At 34.1% G+C, this 20,915-nt stretch overlaps 1 protein-coding gene across 8 annotated transcripts in view; it reads left to right on the forward strand.

Annotated features, from left to right (window-relative positions):
• Positions 1-20,915, forward strand: part of Cadps2 (calcium dependent secretion activator 2) — a 546,589-nt gene that overhangs the window by 420,688 nt on the left and 104,986 nt on the right. For 4 of the 8 annotated variants that reach the window (XM_074064310.1, XM_074064259.1, XM_074064275.1 and 1 more), the window contains exons 14-17: positions 1,705-1,806; positions 11,329-11,392; positions 14,683-14,806; positions 16,719-16,739. In XM_074064310.1, the coding sequence (XP_073920411.1) occupies positions 1,705-1,806; positions 11,329-11,392; positions 14,683-14,806; positions 16,719-16,739 (311 nt within the window). The remainder of the gene's footprint in view (positions 1-1,704; positions 1,807-11,328; positions 11,393-14,682; positions 14,807-16,718; positions 16,740-20,915) is intronic. The other 4 variants (XM_074064333.1, XM_074064266.1, XM_074064299.1 and 1 more) reach the window with 1 other exon arrangement.

Consider the following 20,915-nt stretch of genomic DNA (forward strand, 5'->3'; position numbering starts at 1 on the left):
GAATCATCCCTACAATGAATATATCCTAATAAAAAATAAAATAAAAATAAATAAGAAAAATAAATAAATAAATAAAACAGGTAAATTTTTGTGATCATTGTCAATGCTTATTCATAGATTATAATTTAGGTTTCATGCTAACATTTATGCAAAGGAAGCTGATGGTAAGCAGTATGTAAAATATCCATTACTGAATTAATATCAAACACTGGGATTAGCTCATAATTCACTGCTGTATAACTTATACATTAGTATTTTCTCCTTCCTAAAAGTATTTGAGAGAGATTTTTTTGTTAGTTTTTTCATAGCTAACATTCAAAAGGAATTCTGAAGGAATAAATGTAATTAATACCTTATTCTGAATCTGAAATTAAATAATTGATATTTCCTTGTTTAGAAGTGAATTATAAGTGTAAGAAATGTTTTCAAGGCATAAATTCCAATAGCATGTAAGTTTCTGAGGCAGCAAATTATTTAAGTTAGAAACAAAGCTTCAAACTTGAACGATGCTTATCTGATACAAATAAAAGATCATATGTCAGTATGATTCAGGTGTAACTTTAATTGCTTTTGTCCTGATTGGGTAGTTAATAGGTATCAGATATAGATGCTCACTCACATGTACATATGTCTGTATACATGTACAAAAATGGTAGACATCAAATAAAAACCTTGTTTGAAAGTTAAGCACTCATTATTTTCTTTGCTTTTAATAACCCTTGTTTTTACCTATTTTATATTTAAGCATTAAAATTGGCACTTTAGAATGGGAAGTATACTTCATTTGGAATTAAAATATAATCTTTAAAGAAATAAGCTAAAAGGGTAAAAAAATGCCTGTTATCAATTATCAAGTGCAAAAGACTCGTTTGATTGTTGAAATACATAAACAGGTTTTAAAATGAATATAAAATTAACATTTTTTCCTGTGTTAACATAGACAAGCAGTTTATATGTTCAGAATTTTAAGTGACTGCTATCTAACCAGATAATTAAATCAACACAGATATGTTAAGTAAATTTTTGTATTTTATATTTTAATCTCAGTAAAAAAAAAAAATTTCTTTTTAATTTCCATACTGATTCCAGAGGGATATTTAGTTAAACACAGAAATGTTAAATAGAAACACAGCTAGTCCTTCTCTCTATATATTTTTATTCTAATATTTGTTTGCCCACATATTATTAAACAATAGAGCACTAAACCTCTAACATATTTAAACTTTATATGTTTCTTGCAACAATTAATCTTAAATCTCCAGTATCATATTAGGTTAATTTTTATTTGGAAGAGAATCAATTAAGACATTTTAGCATGCATCCAGTATATATTTTTATTTCCATTCAGGGGATATTCATTTAATTGATCAAATGCTTGGTGCCACTATAAAACACTTTTAACTGCCATTCTCAAGGACTGGCCATTGTTTTCTGTAGATCTGGAAAGTATTTATTGTTATCTGTTACCTAGAAGGCTGTCTAAAAGAAAATAATGCCATTCATTCATTCTGGTTCAAAATATGAAGCAAATGGCTACAAATACCTACAGTCAATTTCCACTGTAGGCAACAACTAATATGCAGACTGTGGGCTAGTTTGGCTTTTTGTGATTATTTAGATTTTTTAGGAAATGTGTATGTGCATAAAGTATATCAAGGTAAATACTCTATCAATATAAATTACTGATTCTGATTTCTTTTTCAGGCCTGATGGAATTGGAACTGTTTCCATGGAAGAAAAAGAGAGATTTGAGGAGATAAAAGAGAGACTTTCTTCTCTTTTAGAAAATCAGATAAGCCACTTCAGGTGTATATTTTATTCATCAATATAAGTATTTGTTTTTCCATATCTTATTAAACCCTCCATTCTCCTATTGTTAATTATATCTTCCTGCCCCTGCTGAAGAATTATCAGCAGTCCTACATTGCAACATATGATCTACATTCTTCAACTTGTGATCTGCAGAATGCTAGCCCATCATTCAATTTCTACCACTCTTGTATGTTAGCCATTGCCCCTGCAGTGTCCATTCCACTGGAACTCTTGCTTGCCTTTGGCTCTTTTCATCCTTGCATAGGCTTGTCCCTCAAGCTGTGGTAAATATTCCTTCTTCTCTCAGTGTCACCAGGCAAGGAGACCTTCATGTCCTGGCACCACAGTGGAGCCTTTCTCAATTACTCCAGCAGAGTATTCTGAAGGCGTTTCCAGTTACTGTCTATATTCTTCACTTGCCACTGATAACATAGTTATGACACACTGAAGTTATTAGGTATCTTTTTACTTACATTCTGTGCAAACATAAGCTACAAGACCTTGCATAGTTTCTTGCTTAAAAATAATTAGCTATAGATACTAAGAAACACTTGAGATGTGAAAGATAACTATCTCTTTGATATTCTTTTCCCCTGATTTTAGTTAGTTCAAAAGAACCTAATGGTTAGAAACAAAAATATGCCAATAACTGTCTTTTTCTACCACTCTTCTTATCAGACCTTCTAAAATGTTACCATGTTAATGTATGATGTCTTACAAAAAGTCTGCTGTGTTACACTTAGGTAATTAGGAATCTTTTCATGGAATTTATTGAAAAAATTACTCAGTTAATTTCTCCAAAACTGTTACTTATCTATTTGAATGCTGTTTGCATGACCATTCTGGCCTCTCTATGGTCTTAGCTATAATATGAGGAGCTTAGGCTCTGTGATTTTTTCATGATTCTGAAAGAAGAAATTCTCAAATTAGGTATGTTTTTTTCACATATATATTTTATGCATCTATTCCTGTACACTAGTTATTTTCAATTACAGCTGGTAAGCTCAGGGTAAGTGATGAGAGAGGATATTTATCCTTACAATAACCTGTGATAGAGGGGGTCACATAGCACAGGATTTGGACATGCAATGCATGGGACAGTCCCACATTGAGAATTACTCATCCCAAGTGACCGGTCCACTTACATCAGAAAGCAGTGTTCCCAGAGCAGAGTTGAATTCACCTTACAAACTTAAGATGTAATTCTCCCCAAAATATTTTTTGAATTTATACACAAAATGACGTCATAAAGAAGGTTTTTGCATTTACAGAGCTTTGCTTCTACATTTGCTGCTGTTGAAAGTGATGTCTCTTAGGTTGTATAGAGTCTTTTCAATGTATTGTTTGTGTCTTTCAATGAGAATCATTGTCATTTTTCCCTTTTGAACCATGGTTAGGAAAGAGCTTATCACTCAATTAAATATCTCCTTATATCAGTAATAGTCTACATTGCCATGGTTAGTGATTTCAGCTATAAGTAACATAAATCCTACCCAAACTGTTTAAATTATAAGTCTGTATGCTTACTCTTTTGCAGTTGCAGATTTCAGGGAGAAAAAGCTTTAAGATAGACTTATTTATTATCCTCCTTCATGGGACAGCTTCATCCCCAGAGTGGTAGCAAGCCAACTACAAACTTTCTTGATTCTGTACCCATATGTGCCAGTGTTCAAAAAAAAAAAAAAATAGTAGAACCTATCTCTTTTTTCTGTAGCTCTCTTAATATCATGAAAAAACTTTGTTAGAATCTCCCAGGAGGCTCTCGTATCATATTTACCCTAAATTGGCCATTGCTGCAGTTCTGAACCAAAACTAAAGGATGCCTCATTCAGTCACTAACACTCAAGTGGGATCACCATGATTGGGTTGGGTAGTCACAGCCATCCCACCCCAGGGAGTTCAGTCTCTCACACTGCCACCTGGAAGCTGCACAGTAAGGAAATAATAGTTGTCTATGTATTATGTTAGTTTCTTCTTTTCTCTTACAGTTTTTTTTCTCTTACATGTATATCTTCTTCAGATAATTTCTCAGGAAATATACTTTGTAATTCTTTTCACTTTTGTTTGGTGTTCTTAGAGCAAGAATTGAAATTGATTGATTGAGATGGGCTGACTTATATTCCCATTGTTTCCTGAGTCTGCAGAAGCCTCGATAAGAAGAAAGAGTACCGAAATGAAATAGAAAAAAATCAAGCTGACATGTAGACAAATTTAGAAAATTAATGCATTTAAATTATCCATTATAACTATTATAAGAATTCTAAACTTATGTTTAAATTTAGAAAGAATATAAATTGCTTATGATCTCAAGCTAAAGAAGTAAAAATGGTACTATTAATACTTAAATAGTAATTTGTTTATTGAGATCCAATTATATTCTAGAAATGAATTTCAATAACATTAAGTAATAAGACAAAATGAAGTAAACATAAATAATGAACTTCTGGTTAAAGATGGCAAATTGGAAAGAAAAAGGAGAAAAGGTGACACATTGAACACATGTCTGGCTTGGTATCCTATAGATACTAACTAAAACAATAAAATAGTATTTCTGAAGAGTAAAAGGGGAAAAAATAACAAAAAAATTTTTGAAAGATATTTTGAAAATCAGATAGATAAATGATATTTAATTAGACATCCAGGAAAAAAATCATAAGCTGTCAGTGTGAAAACAGGAGCATTCTAATTTACATCATGCAAACACCAAAATGTACATGTCATTATCAAGACCCCCAGAAAGTAAGAATGAAGAACAAATTAATCTGTTCAAGAAGCATGTCAATGCCCAGATCTCTTTTCAATTCAGCTCTCCTACACTGGCAAAACACTGTAGGCTTATTCCCCAGAGAAGGTAAATTAGACGATACCTAGGCTGAGGTGGGAGAAGGGAGCAAACACCAGGCACAGTGGAGGTAGAAACAGAGAGGTGAACTAACTCTTCATTTTGAAATTTGAGAATCACACAACTCTCCCAACTCATACACTTGTCTCCCAAAAAGCCATCAGGCAGACAGGCTTACACCTTCCAGGAATATTGCAGGTGTCTTCCCCTGGGTCTCTCACTAGCCCCAGAGAGAAGACCTAAAGCTGCAGACAACAAAGACTTCCCAAACAGCCCCTCCAGATATCCCCCTCTGCAAAGACCGTCATCCTGAAGTACCATCTACACTCACATTGCTTCCATTGGCTTTCTAATACTACACTTTAGAAACTGATCATATAGCCTAAATCATCAGACTATTTGAGAAAAGGCTTGATTATGGAAGACAGAGCTAAATACAAGTAGACAAAGGGGAGTGAAAAGCAATTTGGGAAAAACAAAATTATATGGGGAGAAGCAAATGAGGAGAAAGCCCATTATTGACCTCTCCTATTGAAAAGACAGAGCATCTATAAAACAAAAACATGATTAAAAAAGAAAAAAACCTCAGAGAACAAATAAAGGCTCTTAGGAATTCATGAAAATGGCACACATACAATATAAAGACATAGTATTGCAAGATTAAGTTAATGAAATTGGTCATGAGATTATTCAAAAAATTTTCAAAATTAAAAGATTTAAGTTTACAGACTGAAAGAGCCCATTGGGCACCCTGTAAAATGGATTAAAGTAGATGCTCAGGGTATAAATACTGCACACTTACTAAGTGTCAGGCAGTGAACAGAATTTAAAGACCTATACCCCTCTTTCATTTGAATGTGAGGAGCAATACTGATATGCAGAAATAGTATATCTGCGACTTTACACTTTTGAGGAAAGATTATTGCCTACCTAGTACAATGTACCATCAAAAATTTCTATTTAGGATGACAGTTGAATAAAGGTATTTTTCAGACATACGCTTGAAGAAATAAGCTTCATGGGTTGGACATAGTGGTTCATGCCTGTAATTCTAGGTCTTGGGAAACAGACAGAGATCAGGAGATTTCAGTTCAAAAATAGCCTGGGCAAAAAGTTAGTGAGACCCGATCTCAACAGATGAACTGGGCATGGTGGCATGTTCTTGTCATTCCAGCTACATGGGAGTCCATAGGCAGGAGGCCAGCTCTGAACAAAAATGTAAAACCCTGCCTGAAACATAACTAAAAGCAAAAATGGGCTGGGAGGGGTGACTCAAGTGCTAGAGCACCTGCCTAGCAAGTGCAAGTCCCTGCGTTCAAACTCCAGTACCACCAATATACATATATACATATATATTTACACACACATACACCCGCACAAACACACACACATATATTTCCTATGTTTCCTTTGGTAAATTGTAGAGGAAATAAAGGAGTTAAGATCTTTGAACAGGAAATCAAAATGAGAGTTAAGAGGAGCATAGTAATGAGTATTAGAGGAACCACCCCCTGCCCCTTTCCAAAACAGAAATAGCAGCTGAACCCAGAGAGCATCCTGTTTGGACTAGAAGAAGGCCTGGTTAAAGAAACATGGTACCTTTTTGAGAAGAGATTTACTCTGGGTAGAGTTTGGGATAGTATTGATTGCATTGTTTTAGAGTTTTGAATGGAATCATATTTGATTAAGTATACAAAAAGGAAAATTTAAATCAAAATTGAGAATTATAAACAAAATACTGAACAGAACACAGAAAGTAATCATAGTAAATACTTTATCTCAACTGCCTTGGATATTTACATAGTTAATATAATATTCATACTAGGTTTTGGTTCAATGCCCACAAAATGATGTAAACTGTTAGATAAAGGTGAGGTAGTCACACCACATAAAAGTGTTCATTTTACATTGGGGAAAGTGGTCATTTAAAAAATAAACAAAAAAGTTCCTAATGTCCAAGATTGAGAAATGGAATTATGTTTGCCCTCTTACCTCATACAATTGGAAAACAAGATAAACATGTGCAGAACAAATGTTTTCATGACATCATACATAAAGCAGTAAGTAACCATGATTCCTGAGAAATGGAAAACAAAAGAAGCCAGCCCTTCAGTTGATCTGTATACTGCCAGGATAGTGTCCAGACCATTGCCCAGGGAAGAGGAACCTAAGCTCAACTCTCTGACTTGAAGAGACAGAGCTGGAAGTTCAAAGAAACCAAGGCAACCAGAGTTTTCAGCTCAGAGCTAAGAGAGCAAGAGAGAACAAGCATGACAAAGAGTAAGATTGATTGATTGATTTGCAAAGGGTCCCATTAAAAAGTCTCCATTAAATAGTAACCATTGTGTACCTGTGAGGAAACTAAAGTCTGGTACCACATGAAAGGATTACAGGGGGAAATCCACAGAGCTAACACAGGGCCAGGATTTCTAGTTTCTTTACCCAATGTACAAAACCTAATTCACTGGTATTGAAGAGAATACTTATGGGGTTTTGCCCCCTCAGCAGAAAAAAAAATAGCCCAAAAATAAAAACTGTCCTGTCTGTCTTAATGAGGCATAAAACCAAGACTCAAATAGATCAAACTGCTTAACTACATTCTTCAACAAAGCTCAAGTGTATTTAAGCAAATACAAAGATGTCTAGCCGACAACAAAGCAAAGTTCGATCTCTACACTTAATCAAAATATTCAGGTTTACAGAAAAAGGTTTATAAAATAGTGAAATATGAAGAGGAAATGATGTACAGAATAGAAATAGTGAATTAAAAAAATACAAAAACCAAAGAGTGGGTTTAGGGTTATTATTACTATGTGTTATGTGTTCAACCAGTTAAGGACACAATGATGAAAAACTGAATATATTCCACCTAAAGTTTAAAATAAGAATCTTTGCTCGCATAACTTGTGTTCAAAATAGTGTTGGAAGTTCTAGCCAGTACATTGAGTCAGGGAAAATGAAATAAATGCATCAAGACTGCAAAGGAAGAAGCAAAACTTTTTATTTGCAAGTGACATGATCATCTCTGAAGAAAACCCTATGGAATGTAAAGAATTCTCGGGTGAGTTTAGAGAAGTTACAGGATCTTAGGAAGATATAGAAATATCAATTTTTTCTGTATGCCAGAAATTGGAATTTTAAAATGATATTTATAATAATAATAATACAATAAAAGTTATATCTAGGGATCAATCTAATTAAAGATGTACAAAATTTGTACACTGAAAAATACAAGGTATTGCTGAGAAAAATTAAAATCTAAATAAAGTAAGAGCTATATTGTATTCATGGGTCATAAGACTCAATACTGTTTCAGTTATCCTGAAATTGACCTATCGATCCAATGCTATTGCAATCAAAATCCTAGTAGGATTTGGTAGAAGTTAAACCAATTCTAAAGTATATATGTAAATGCAAGTTATTTAAGATAACTTTTTAGAAGGATGGTATTGTGGTGCTGATACTTTCTGATTTTAAGCTATGTAGCTACAGTAATCAAAGATAGCATGCTAGTGAGAGTCAAGAAATAGATTCCCACACATATATGGTCTATTGATTTTCAATGAGTATGCAAAGGCAATGTGGAAATTATACTTTTTCTTTTCAAGAAATGGTGCTGGAACTATTGAATACTCAAATGGAACCTATTCAATTCAAATCATACTCCCACCTGTTAGTATAGCTAAAAATTCAGAACAACAGCAAAATAAAAGAATGTAAAAATGTTGACAAGGATGCGGATGGAGAAACTGGAACTTTCAAATGCAACTGATAGGAAATTAACAGTACAGCCTACTTTGGAAACTAGCATATTTTTAATAATCTAAACACCTATTGTAGATAGAAGCTACCCATTTCACTCATAGGAATTTTCCCAAGAGAAATGGAAGCCTCTGTCCCCCAAAAGGCTTTTCTATAAATGTTCATACCAGCATTATTTATAATAAATAAGGTGTGATCACAAGCCAAAGGACTATCAACACAGAAAGGATAAACAATTTATTCTACACAATAGAATATCGCCCAGGAAGATAAAGGAATGGCTTACTGAAACATACGACACCATGAATAAATATCAAAAGACTTCTGCCAAGTGAGAGAAATCGAACCCAAAAAGTATATGCTATATATTTCCTCTTACATAAAAATCTGAATATACAAACTCATCCAAATGACAAAGTCAATCAGTGGCTGCTTGAAGAAGGAAGAAAGACTCAGAAATCGTAACTTGCTTGTAGTGATGGTTTCACAAGGGAAAAGTATGTCAGAACTTAACCAGATTGTACAATTTAAATATGTGCAGTTCACAAAGCTGTCTTAAAAAATAGATGCTAAGGGTGTGACACAGCAGTCTAGAGCACTTGCCTAGCATGAGTGAGCCCCTGGGTTACAGCACCAGCACTACAAAATAATAATAATAATAATAATAATAATAATAATAATAATAATGCCAAGGGCTTCTCTTCCATAGTGGGAAGTTAGTAAAATGTAACTGAAAAGTCAAGAAGTAAAAATCTTAGTGTGTAATTTAGGCATATGAAGTTTAATTGCCAAAAGAATCAGCTGAAAGTTGACTTTTTCTTTTTTTCCTAGAAATGACTTGAGTAGGATGAAACAAATATAGAAGACTTACATTTTCCATTAAAAACCCTTTTAGAAATTTCCTCTTTAGACCATATACATATGTAACTTTAATAAAAATAAGTACTGTACTTTAAAAATAGGTAAGGAAAAGAAAGGGCTTTAATCATAGGACAGGTCTATGCAGGCTCATTTATCTGTGAAATTGATTTACCAAAGTGGGAATGAGACTGACTTCAATTTATTCACATTAGGTATTAAATGTGGTTGAATTTTATGTGATAATTGAATGTTTTCCACTTTGCTGATACAGACAGAGCTGTCAGAATGGTAAAAACCCAAAATATTTATCCTGAAAGGCAGAACAAAACAATTCCCTTCTTTTAAAACTTGTTTTGTAAAGATTAATTAAGCTTCTGTGTAGTTATTTTCTGTACTTTATTGATTCAGGATTACTCTGTAAATGTGCTGAATTATTTACACATCATGGGCAGCTAATGCTAATTCTGAACATACCCAGTGGGACCTCAGAGCCCTGAAATGGTAAATATAATCTGGGGATCAGTAACATTCCATTCATAAAATGTGTCACCCACAGGTTAATGGAAATAAACAATAGGAAAGACAATGGATGGATTATGTAAATACCCTGAAAAGATTAAGCACGGGGAGGGAACTACAAGAACCCAATTGGTGCTTTATTTAAACACGGATTAAGCTTTACAGTATAGAAAATGATTAAAGCTAGTTTGCTAATTTGCTAATGCTCTAAAAAGCACTAAGGCGCAGAGAAAACTATTAAAATAAATTGGGTGTAGCTTTTTGGGAGAAGGGGAGAATGGGGTAAGAAAGGCAAAATTCAGCAAGCACACTTTTAATAGTAAATGAAATGGGAAATGCAATATTCTGAAGAAAAATCGAGTGACTAAATTTATGTAGTATTCATTTGTACTTATTTGTGACTAGTGAAGTTTTATTTGAAACTAAAACTAATCCTGAGATAAATTCAATTACTACTTTCTTTTAAAAGGAATGGAGAAACCAATCTTTTTGTTTTCCTTAAATTTTGTTTTTGTGAAACAAATTTAACTTAGAACATATATGATTTTTAGGGAAATCTGCTCAAATTACAGTATGAAAAAAATTTCATTATTATGCCTGAGAAATTATGTCTACTAAATCCTTGAATGATTGAAAAGGACATGGAAATAAATAGACTTCTTTCCAAGTCAGTTTGCAGATTTCCAAGTCAGAGCAAGGTGGCAGCCTAAGGACAGCCAGCTGCCTATAGACTTGATCTTGGGGAGGGAGCTGCAGTACTGATTCAACAACAGAAGTGTCACCAGCAAGATGAAACAGCTCTGATGTTCAGTGCTCTTTAAGTAGAAACCGACCTGAAGAAGGACTCTCTAGTCAAGAGCAATAAACCTGTTACCATCATGTGGTACCTATCTTTAAAAGGAGCCCACAAATGTACCCAGCCTGTCTGATCCTGATTTCAGGATATTCCCATTATCTGCCGTCCAGTTTTTGCCATGTAGTCAGCATACATGAGACTAGAAATACTTAGGATGAATGACTCTGCTAAAAGAACAACTGTCATGGGTGTGTGGGGGTGGTAGTAAATGAGAATCATGTACCAGGGTAACCAGTGAAGGGGAGAGCTGGAACTGTGTTGGTCCCAGAGTTATGCATGTGGTGAATGTTTTCATCTTCAGCTTTACCCAAATATAGGAGGGAATGGGAGAAATCATTTCATTTTCTCTTAGAGCTTAAACAGAAATTATTAGGTATTACATATTAATTATCCCTTTACACATAATCTCGAGGTTCTATTTTATTGGCTGTTAGGCATTCCGTGCATGCATCAACAAAACTTTAGAACATTTTCCAACACAGCACCATTATATTTCAAGACCTTGAAATAATCGGGCTAGGTCAATTTTAGTAGTTAAGATTTTCCTCGATGAGTTAATGCTGTTTTAACCTCTTTTCATGGTTCTCTACTAATGCCAAGTAGTATAAACAGGAATCATGTAGCTCTTTGGTATTACCTGTTTGACTTTTTGTTCCTTTTTTGTTTGTTTTTAAAGATACTGTTTTCCCTTTGGACGACCTGAAGGTGCTCTAAAAGCTACACTTTCATTACTTGAAAGAGTAAGTTTGAACATTACTTCCTAAATACTATTTGTGTTCTCAACTGCTGTGTATTGTAGTAAGCAGACAGTCTCATTCTTTACAAATCTGTATCCTTTTCTGAGCCAATTGCATTTCATGAATTTCTCACCTTTTCTTACTGCATTCTCATTCTCCCTCTCTCTCCCTGAAGTCTTTCTATCACCATTCTAGACTGATACTGTGGCATCTTTTTGACTTCTTTTTCTTTTGCCTCTGAAATAGTTTATTTTTCAGTTAATTATCTCTGCTTTTGAGACTTCACAACTGTGTTTTATTATTCTCTCAACTTTATTTTTACTTCTATCTGTAATAGTCCTTCTGTCTATAGGAGTTAATCACCTTAATAATGCATGAACATGTCATTCCTTTTATTCAGAATTCCTTTCATTTTAAAATTTGTTACTCCAATTATGTTACCCTAAGTTGTGAAGATGTATTTTCCCTCAAAAAACTAAATAGCAAATAAGATTTTAAGTATATGCTAAAATTGTTTTTTAAAATGAAAGCATGTATTTCTGTTTTTATGGCTGTTGATCTTTTAAAGGGAATTACATTTTTTTTTTAATGAAACTGGGTTTTGAACTCAGGGCTTCCTGCTGGTAAAGCAGGCATTCTACCTTGAAATATCATTTTCATCTGCCCATAAATCTACTCATGTGCTAGTTGGATGCTGACAGTTAAGTAATGTGGTTTCAACTGTTTTTCAATATCAGAGGTAAAAGGAATTTCTAGGTTATCACCTATAGCTCATGACTTAATTAAAGTGGTCCTGATTTATTGACTTGTTCTTGTCTTTTTTTCTGCCACATTAACTTTTGAGATTACATTGTGTATTACCATCTCTATTAAGAACAGGAAAAAAGGACATTTCAAACATTGCAGCTGTACTTCATTGTCTAAAGGGCCTGAGAGATGAGGGCTGGGACTGATGATGAAAATGAAGTCTTCAGAATATATATATATTTTTTTTTTAATTATATACTACATATGTATATATCCCTGTTTTATTAAAATTTTGTAATAGTAAAAGCTGCATGTAACCCAGGCATTTCAAAATATTTGTTTCATTCTGTTCTTTAATGTATAATAGATAAAATACAATCTTTAAAGATTGCTTTACCTTTTGGAACTGCATCCATCATGGGTACTCTAGGGCAGCCTCTCTGGGTCCTGGTTTCCATGGTAGATCTTCCCTCCACCTCCTCCCAGCAGGGGAGAGTTAGTAACATCAGATTCCCTGTGCCCTGCATTGACAGGTGGCAGGATGACAGTGACCTTTATTCTAGTTATAGCCACTATCACATCTCTGGCTGAATTGAAAGAGAAATGTTAAGAGCCATTTCTTCTTCTTTTTTTTTTTCTTTATGTCTCTTCACTTACTGACAACTCAGAAAAATAAAATAAAATCCATACATGGATTCTCAATACCTATAATACCTTGGAAGAACATGGAAGGAAATGTGAGACAGGGGTTGGTATTTCCCTTTCTGCATTTGCCAGCCCTGTATCTACACTTTGCCATGAAAGACAATTCAGTTTCCCCAGCACTAAATTTAACTACCCAGGCTCTCAGGTAATATGAAATATTGCCTAATTTAAACCCTAGACTCACTTCTATGACAGACATATACATTCTAATTTCTAATTGCTTTTTCGGCTATTTAAAATTTGTCACTATGGGATGCCTAATGGTAAAGTTCATAATTCTTTACATAGAACAAAATTAATCTTAATGTGAAATTTTAGTAAAAAATCACATTTAATATAATATTACATGTTTAATCACTATACATATTTTACTATTCACAAAAAGACTTTTCTGGCAGTAAGGAATCTAATGTGCAATTCTAGTTCAAATGCCAGATATTTGTCAGAATAATATGAAGAATAATTGCATTCGATAAGGGAAGAAATTTTTTAAATGGCAAACTTTGCTGTTTTTAAGAAAGAAAATCTTACCTAAATAAATTTTAAATTATTGTCAAAGATCACTGATGCTTGGATGATAGGATAAATTAGAGATTGAAAACCCTTTGAGATGAAGCTGACTGAAAAGAGAATGAAATGACATAGGATTAAATAGATATTTTCATGTTTTTTCAATATTTCAATAAGAGACTGAAGAATTGTTAGAGTTTTTATAAAAGCATTGTCCTCTTTATATTAACATTTTCCCATATATTACACTTGAATGTAAACGAAGTATGAAAAATCACATTAAATATATGGAAAATAGAGTTTGACAAATAGCATAATCAAGTTATAGTGAGCAGTTTTATCACTAGGAAAGTTTCAAAGGAAATTATTAAGTCATTATAAAGGGGTTTTTGTTGTAGTACTTTTACACTGGGGGTACATTGTGACGTTTGCAAAAGCACTTACAATATATCTTAGTTATATATATTAACTCTCCATCATTCTCCTTTATTTTCCTTCCCCCTTTTCGTAGAATAATTCCAACAGGTCTCATTTTTCCATTTTAATACATAATATTTCCACCATATTCAGCCTCCACACCCTCTCCTTGTACCGTCCCCCTTCCCACCATTAAAGTTACATTATTTTTTAAAATTTTGGATACAATTGTATTTGCCCCTTACCAATAAGACAACTTTTAAGGGTAAAAATCCAAGAACACAATTTAGGAACTCAGCAAAAGGTAATCGATTACCTTTTTCAAAAAGATTGCAAAAAGTTTCATATGTTTTAGCATTTGGTAGCCATAAGCATTTATTTCACTAAGACCATGTTTTCCCACCCTCTTCTTATTCTTTGCCATGATGTGCTGAGCAAATCACAATCATTGTTTAATTAGTGAGATTAGTGCTTTTTATTTTCAGAGCTGAAAAATTATATCTATTCTTAGTGGAATTGTTCTTATCATTTCCAAGTGTATTGCTCAAAAGATCTAGGGCTCTTAAATGGTGGATGTGAAAGGTAAACATTATTACTTGTCCCAGATCTGTAATACTGATCTGAAACAGCTGCTGTGTGTGTCCCTGGAGGAACAGTGACAGTCTCACTGAATGGTGGCCTGCTGGTGGGAGGTTTTGATGTGCACAAATGAGGCTTACTTAGATGGGAGGAACCCAGGTTGGAGCTTTAGGTTCTCAGTTGTGAAGTGCCTTGACTCATTACTTATCCCCAAGTTCCTAAGTGCCCCTTCCCCCTTCCTACTCAGGTCTAGAATAATTCATGTAATTTGTTTTTAGTATTTATTTTATGCAACATCTATCTTCTCTCTCTCATCTTTCCCACTCTCTCGTTAGGTTTTAATGAAAGATATTGCCACTCCTATACCAGCAGAAGAGGTGAAGAAAGTGGTCAGAAAATGTCTGGAGAAAGCTGCCTTGATCAATTACACTAGACTCACAGAATATGCCAAAATAGAAGGTCAGTGCAGTGAGCAATTGCCGAAGTGGCAGTGAGAGCTAACAATGCCTGTTAACTGAATTTTCTATGAGAAGTCCTTTCCTTTCCTGAACAATCCTGTGTGAGGCAAAGGGAAATGTCTCATTAAAATCTCAGCTGGTGAACTGAAGAGCTTTTTCCTATTCATTGCTTTAATATGCCTCCTGGGACTCTGCTTGAATGAAAGACCCAGGATTCGTGCTTAAGTTGTCCTTTGTTCTTATTTTGAGTATTCAAGAAACCAAAAGGTGTTTTCATGGCTTGTATTTTTGACATTACTGTAAGTATGTCTAACATTTAAACTATGGGCTGGGGATTCTTTCCTGATCAGTATCAGTGTGGTATTATGTAATTTTATTTTCTGCCCTTCACTGTCACTCAGAGAAGGAAGAAACTTGTTGATTACTGTAAGGGCTCAAATAAACTGATAGAACTTCCTGCAGCTTTTAATTGCTTGCAGGATATTGATGCATTTGAAAGTTTAGATCTCTTGAGAGGACTGTGCACTTTTTTTTTCTTCACATTTTATTCATGAAGGACACTGATATTTAAAATGTTTAGAGATAAGTAGATTGGAATTTATGGCAAAGTCACAAAAATCAGCTTTTGTTCATCAGTCTTTTGATTGGTTTAAAAGCAACAGAAAAGACTTCAAGTTCTTTGCCCAGATTACCACAAAACTGGCTTATGTAGCATTATGGAAGGAGGGGAAAAGTTTGTAGCAATGTTAAATACATTTGAAAATAAAAATCAAATCATCCTTTAGATAAATGTGAGTAACTTTTAGTATAAAATTGTGCTTACTGAGTTATAAATCTAAAAAGTAGTTGATATTAGGATAGTTTTATCAAAATCCAGCCAATAAAAAGACATTATAATTGGTAGTGTTATCATTCCTTTTTTCTCCAAATCTGGTAAAGGTCTCTAACAAGCATGGGATAACCAACCTCCTGAGTGATTAACAAAAAAGCCATCTCATTGCTATAGCAACCAATATTATATCACAAGAGTAACAACATGAAACCTCCTTAGCTACCAGTTTAACATCATTAATTATGATATCATGTTGTGTTAAAGCAAAAGCAATGAACATTTTTAAATGATCATTTGAGGAAAGTGGAAGAGAAACACTTTGGTTTTCAGTTTTGAATACTCATTCAAATTATTTTCATGTTTAGGAGTATTAACTTGTTCTGAATACAGATTGAAAGAACTGACATTTTAAATCCATTCATATCTGTCAAAGAGAAAAAAGTTAGTGGACTTCAATAAGCACAGTATTGTTCTATATAAGTGTTATGTACCCTATTCAAAACTGTGGCAGAATCTTGTTATTCTTAGCTTTTTATCTAATTTTTTACCATTATCATATCAAGAATACTGATAAAAATGCAGTACATTTCTCTGTATATCTCTGTATTTTGTAGCTATAGAGTCCATTTAAAAATCAATAAGGAATTTTTTTAATTTGGATATATAAAATCAAGTCTACTTTAGGAAAAAGCCTATACCAGGACCAAATAGAGAGTGAGCAAGGATCCCGATCACCTTTTCCCTTCCTGAAGACACCCCTCTCCAGTCTAGTGTGTCAATATTCAAGGAAATCCACTCAGAAAGTCTACTCAGGTCAGACTTCCAAGCAATCTTATTTAAAAAATACAAAACTCTTGCTGTTAGCTAAGAAAACCTTCTATGCTTTTCCATTGTTTTTACCCCTCCTATTTTTTTTTTAAAAGCTTTTATTCTATATTCAGGATCAATCCAAGAACAAATGAAATTTAAGTTAGAAATAGGAAGGTGGCTTACTTTTCTTTGCATGATTGACCTTCTGCAGTACATGAGCAACACAAGTAGACTTTGCTTTTCTCCTAAACTCTCTTTTCTTATGTTTTAGGCCCAGCAGAAAAGGAAACAGGTAATTAATGTTTCTGCATGCACATGCCATTATTTCTGATGTGGTTGTGTGATTTAAAAAAAAAACTTTATTGAGATATAGTTGACATATAAAATCTGTACACATGTAATATATCTAACTTGATAAGTTTAGAAATAGATGAGCAGCCATGAAAGCATCACCAAAATCTGTGCTATAAATCTATCACTTCTAAAAGTTTCCTCCTACCCTCTTTTCCTACTGTTATTATTACCATTATTAACTTGTGAAAATAAAACACTTGATGTTTTAAGCATACAATACAACATGGCTAACGTTAGGCACTCAGCCTCATAGTAGGTCTGTAAAACTTATTCATCAGGCATAACGGAAACTTTGCACCCTGTGGTGCAAAAACCTGCCTGTTTTTTCCTTACCCTAGCAATCACTGTTCTACTCTCTTCTTCTGTAAGTTTGATGACTTTAGATTCCTCATGTAAATGCCATCATGTAGCATTTGTCCTGCTGTATCGGGTTTTATTTTCTAAGTCCAGGTAATATTCTGTCACATTCATATGGAACCATTTCCTTATCTGTTCATCCATCCGTGGTCATTTGGGTTGCTTTCATTTCCTAGCCATTGTGAGTAATGATATACTGAACAGGAGAGTGTGTGTATCTGTTGGTGATCCCGATCTCAGTTCCTTTGTGTATATACCAGAAGTGGTATAGCTAAATCCTATGGTAGTTCTATTTGTTTTCCAAGAACTCTCATACTGTTTTCTGGAGTGCCTGTGCCAACTTACATTTCCACCAACAGTACATAAGGGTTCCTTTTTCTCTACTTTGTTTTTTTGGTTTTTTTTTTTTTTTTTTTTGGTGTGGAGGAGGTGTCCATTTGGTTTTGATAATAGCCATCCAACAGGTGTGAGGAGGTATTTCATTATGGGTTTGAATCGCATCAAAATCAGTAGTGATACTGAGGATTTTTCATATAAGCAGGAGCTCTGTTTATCATGTATATGTCTTTTGAGGAAGGTCTAATTCTCTTCCTATGCACATTTAAATTGTATTATTCACATTTTTGCTACTGAGTTATATGAGTTTTTTTAATATATTGCAGATACCACCCTTTGTCAGATACATGTTTTGCGCATATCTTCTCCCATTCCATAGGTCGCCTTTTTATTTTGTTGTTTCCTTTGCTGTTAGCTGTATGATGTTTTGATATTAATGAATAGCTCTCCTCTTTTTTCTATTAGATCAATTTGACTAGGATACTGAAAGTGCTTAGATTTTTTTCAGAGCTACTGCTAATGTTTTGTAGGGAAAATACATGCCATTTATCCCCTGTGAAAGTTCAGCAACATTTTTTTATATAAATTCAAAGCAAGAAAACTGAGGCTATATTAATACTATGTATTATGTTTTAAGCATGGACAGTAATCTTGTTTGGAAGTGGTTGCCAATATTTGAAGGGCTCTCACATCTGGGAGGACCATCTTTATCACTCTTGAAAAATAACATGAGAGTAAAATGCATACATGTTACTCAATAAAAGCGGGCAGTTCTTAACTTTGAAAGTTGTTAATCATAGGACTAAGCAGAGATTATGTAATCCTTTTCTCGGGAAATTGCTAGGAAATAGTTTTTCTTCGGGTCTCTGAAATTTTACAGGTCTTACTGCTTTTTTCTTACATCCCTTCTCATAAGTGTAGTTAATCTAACCCCATGTGTCATTTTCTACTCATCCTGTTGATCTCCTCTTCAGCTCCAGATAGGCAGGGGCCTTACTTTGTCATTGCTATTGTATCCTAACACCCTTGTGTCTGCTGACACAGAGTCAGAGCTGGTTAGTTAGTGTCACCTGAAAACCATGCAACAAGAGACAAATGATCAACCTTTCTAGTCCTGGTTTCCTCATTTGAGTTATATTTACCCAAAGTATTACAGACAAATTTGTTTGGGTTGTTTATCCCTTTTGGGGGAAATGATACCTTTTCAATTTTTCCCATTATTTGATCCCTGAAAAAGTGAAAAGAATAAAGCACTTTGAGCCATGAAAAGGGGAAAGAAGATACTTCACAATGATTGCTAAGTGCACTTTAGGAAAAAAAAATTAGAAAAAAATGAGACTCATCATCCCACTATGAGAATCCATTGCAATAGCGTCGAACTCATGCTCCTTAATAAAGTTTTGTCAAACCTTTTATGGAATTCTGTACCCCCACAATGTAGAACAGTTCTTATCCTTATCTACAAACAAGAAGTTCAGAAGTGTCCATGGCTTTCCTTCTGCTGTAGAGTAAATAAATCAGCCAGCTGGGGCTAGACTCAGGTGTCCTGATCCCTCACCTTTGGGGTGCTGCTCTTCCTCTGTGACATAGGGAAGGGGTTGCCATGTGCCTTGAAAAGAATCATGGGTGAAGGTACCAAGAGATGCCCCACTCAGTAAGAGTGGAGAGAAGAGAAAAGGCACTCTCCCCTTTACATGGTTCCCATTAGCTGGGGGTCTTCCCAACACTTCTACTTAGCATCCACACTACCATTCTCCTGTGCAGGTTGGCAACTCTAAGAAAAAATACTTTTATTAAATTCAAATGCTTGTATAGAAAGGAGAAAAATCAATGTAATCTTTGATTTAAGTGGATTGAAAGGAACAGTTACCTCAATTGAAGAGTGTTCTGAAGTAACATTTTAAGTTTTTATGAAAAGTTATATTCCTTTAGTTGCATTTAATAGTAGGTTAACCCAACAGAATTACCTAGCAAATGTGCCAGGTTGGGGTGGTGCTGATTTTAAAACTGGGTAAAAATGAGAATATCAGTTGCATATCTAAGAGCTCAAATGTTTTTTGAGTCTTTCAAACGGTAGTCTCTTGAGCCTTTGCACTATCTAGAAAAGAACAAGATTCTGTCCAACATTTGTTGTAATTTTTATTAACTGTCTGTCCCATAAGTTTTCTGTTTACATTGCTCTACTAGCCCCTTAAACAATTTTATAAAATAGATGTCTTAAAGAAGAGGTAGCTGAGACTTCAGAAAAAAGTTAATAACTTGCTTAAGATTGTGCTGTTGTAACTAAAATTCAACAGACCTGTGATTCACACCAGACTCTGTGATTCCAGAGTCCTCTTCATACTCTTTCCATTCTTCTGTACTTCCAAGACTGCCTGACTCAAAACAATGACATTAATGATAAATACCTTAGCCACATCATAAAAGCCAAGGGTTAATATTTGTATGGCTACTTTTTTTGAAGTTTCATGCAGGATTTATTTTAGTATAGCAGAATACAGTAAGGAGAAATGGGGAAGAAACATTTTCTATTCCCCAGGCAGGAAATGGATATATGGCTACTTTTACCAAAAGTATTGGCAGTTATTTAATAATAAAAGAAAATACTTCTGTGGAAGGCCCTGTTTTAAGCAGTTTATATATATATATATATATATATATATATATATATATATATATATATATATATAATATATATAATATATAACATATCGACTCATTTATCTTTACAACAGTACCTTGTCATAAACATTATTACCATTATTCCTCTGAGTAATTATACAACCTGTCTAAAGTCACATAGCTAGTAAATAGGAGATTAGAACTCAGAACTCACAATTTGTTGATCTTTCTTCTTGTCTTCCTCTTTCTCACTCTTGAAAAACTTGTATAGCTAAATTTGTGCTTAAAGTTATTTTCTTTTCCCTATATATCTCATGATATCAAGTGCCAAAAACGATTAAAACTTGCAGTCCCCTCCTCGTCCAGATAACACAATATAGTTCACCCATTCTTCGTGTCATTCTGTCAGGACAGGGGAGTTTGTATTTTAACAGCTGCTATATCCACAATGCTGAGAAGAGTGCTGGTCACATATATGATACCAGCAAATATGTACTGAATAAAATCAAATGAGTTTATGGCATGGACAGTGACAGTACTAGTCCACTTACAGCAGAAAAAAAAAAAAAGGCAAGGTGCCTCACAAAAGGTCACTTAAACAAATCACTAAATAATTAAAATATAGGACAAATGCTTGCCACTTAAAAATAACAAGATTGGCAAAACAAACCTTATAGATGGTAGAAGCAGGGAGGCACTAACACTAGAGCACAGAAGCCAGATGTTACAGATACAGTTACATTTTCAGGGCTGAGCAGTCTGCCCTGTTTCAGTGTCTTATAGTTCAGTAGGCTGCTCA

Source organism: Castor canadensis, chromosome 2 (genome assembly GCF_047511655.1).
Source record: "Castor canadensis chromosome 2, mCasCan1.hap1v2, whole genome shotgun sequence".
NCBI classification, from domain to species: domain Eukaryota; kingdom Metazoa; phylum Chordata; class Mammalia; order Rodentia; family Castoridae; genus Castor; species Castor canadensis.